The sequence below is a fragment of the Sinocyclocheilus anshuiensis genome, unplaced genomic scaffold, assembly GCF_001515605.1.
Source record: "Sinocyclocheilus anshuiensis isolate Anshui unplaced genomic scaffold, SAMN03320099.WGS_v1.1 scaffold1182, whole genome shotgun sequence".
NCBI lineage: Eukaryota > Metazoa > Chordata > Actinopteri > Cypriniformes > Cyprinidae > Sinocyclocheilus > Sinocyclocheilus anshuiensis.
The window spans coordinates 363081-363805 of record NW_015558653.1 but is presented as its reverse complement, the minus strand read 5'-3'; the positions used below and the strand labels follow the sequence as shown (position 1 = coordinate 363805).

General features: G+C 35.3%; 1 protein-coding gene across 1 annotated transcript in view; it reads left to right on the top strand.

The window, feature by feature from the left end:
* fbn1 (fibrillin 1) overlaps positions 1-725 on the top strand; it is a gene marked incomplete at its 3' end in the record, with an annotated part of 66999 nt that overhangs the window by 29878 nt on the left and 36396 nt on the right. Inside the window, exon 18 of the mRNA XM_016477119.1 lies at positions 304-357. Coding sequence (XP_016332605.1) covers positions 304-357 — 54 coding nt within the window. The remainder of the gene's footprint in view (positions 1-303; positions 358-725) is intronic.

The window sequence follows — 725 nt, the reverse complement described above, 5'->3', positions numbered from 1 at the left end:
ACACACACACACTCACACACACACACACACACACACACTCACACGGGTGTAGCGTGACTCCGCACTAGTGTCCATCCAGCAGCAGCTCTCACACATCATTCCTCACCTCTGCTCGCCATGGAAACCATGACATCATGGATGACATCAGCACCTTTAGAGGTTCAGCGTGTCTGAGACTGAAGCCTCTGAGTGTGTTTGTGTGTGACTCAAACCTTACACACACACACACACACACACTGCAGCCGTGTTTAGAGTGCTCTGGCATCTGCAAACATGTTGTTAAATTGTGTGTTTATGTTCCAGCGGAGTTTTCGGCTCTCTGCAGTCACGGCCCAGGAACTACGACTGATGGCAGAGGTGCGGCCAAACACACACTTACACACATACATGTACAGAAGAGAACTGTGAAGAACATGTCCGGGTCATATTTCACCCCGAAATCAGAAGAAAAAAAAAAGAAATAACTGTGATTTTTAAATATTTATATATACTGTGTATATAAGTTCTATTATTGTTTTTAATATTATTATTATTATAGGTAAAAATTATAATACTTACTTAAATAAATAATAACATTGATGTAACCAATGGAATTAAATATGTATATATAAAATGATATGTATGTATATATGTATTAATATATAAAAATAAATATTAAAAATTCATAACTGAAAATTAAATATTACTTTATATGTATGTATATATGTATTAATATATAAAATGAA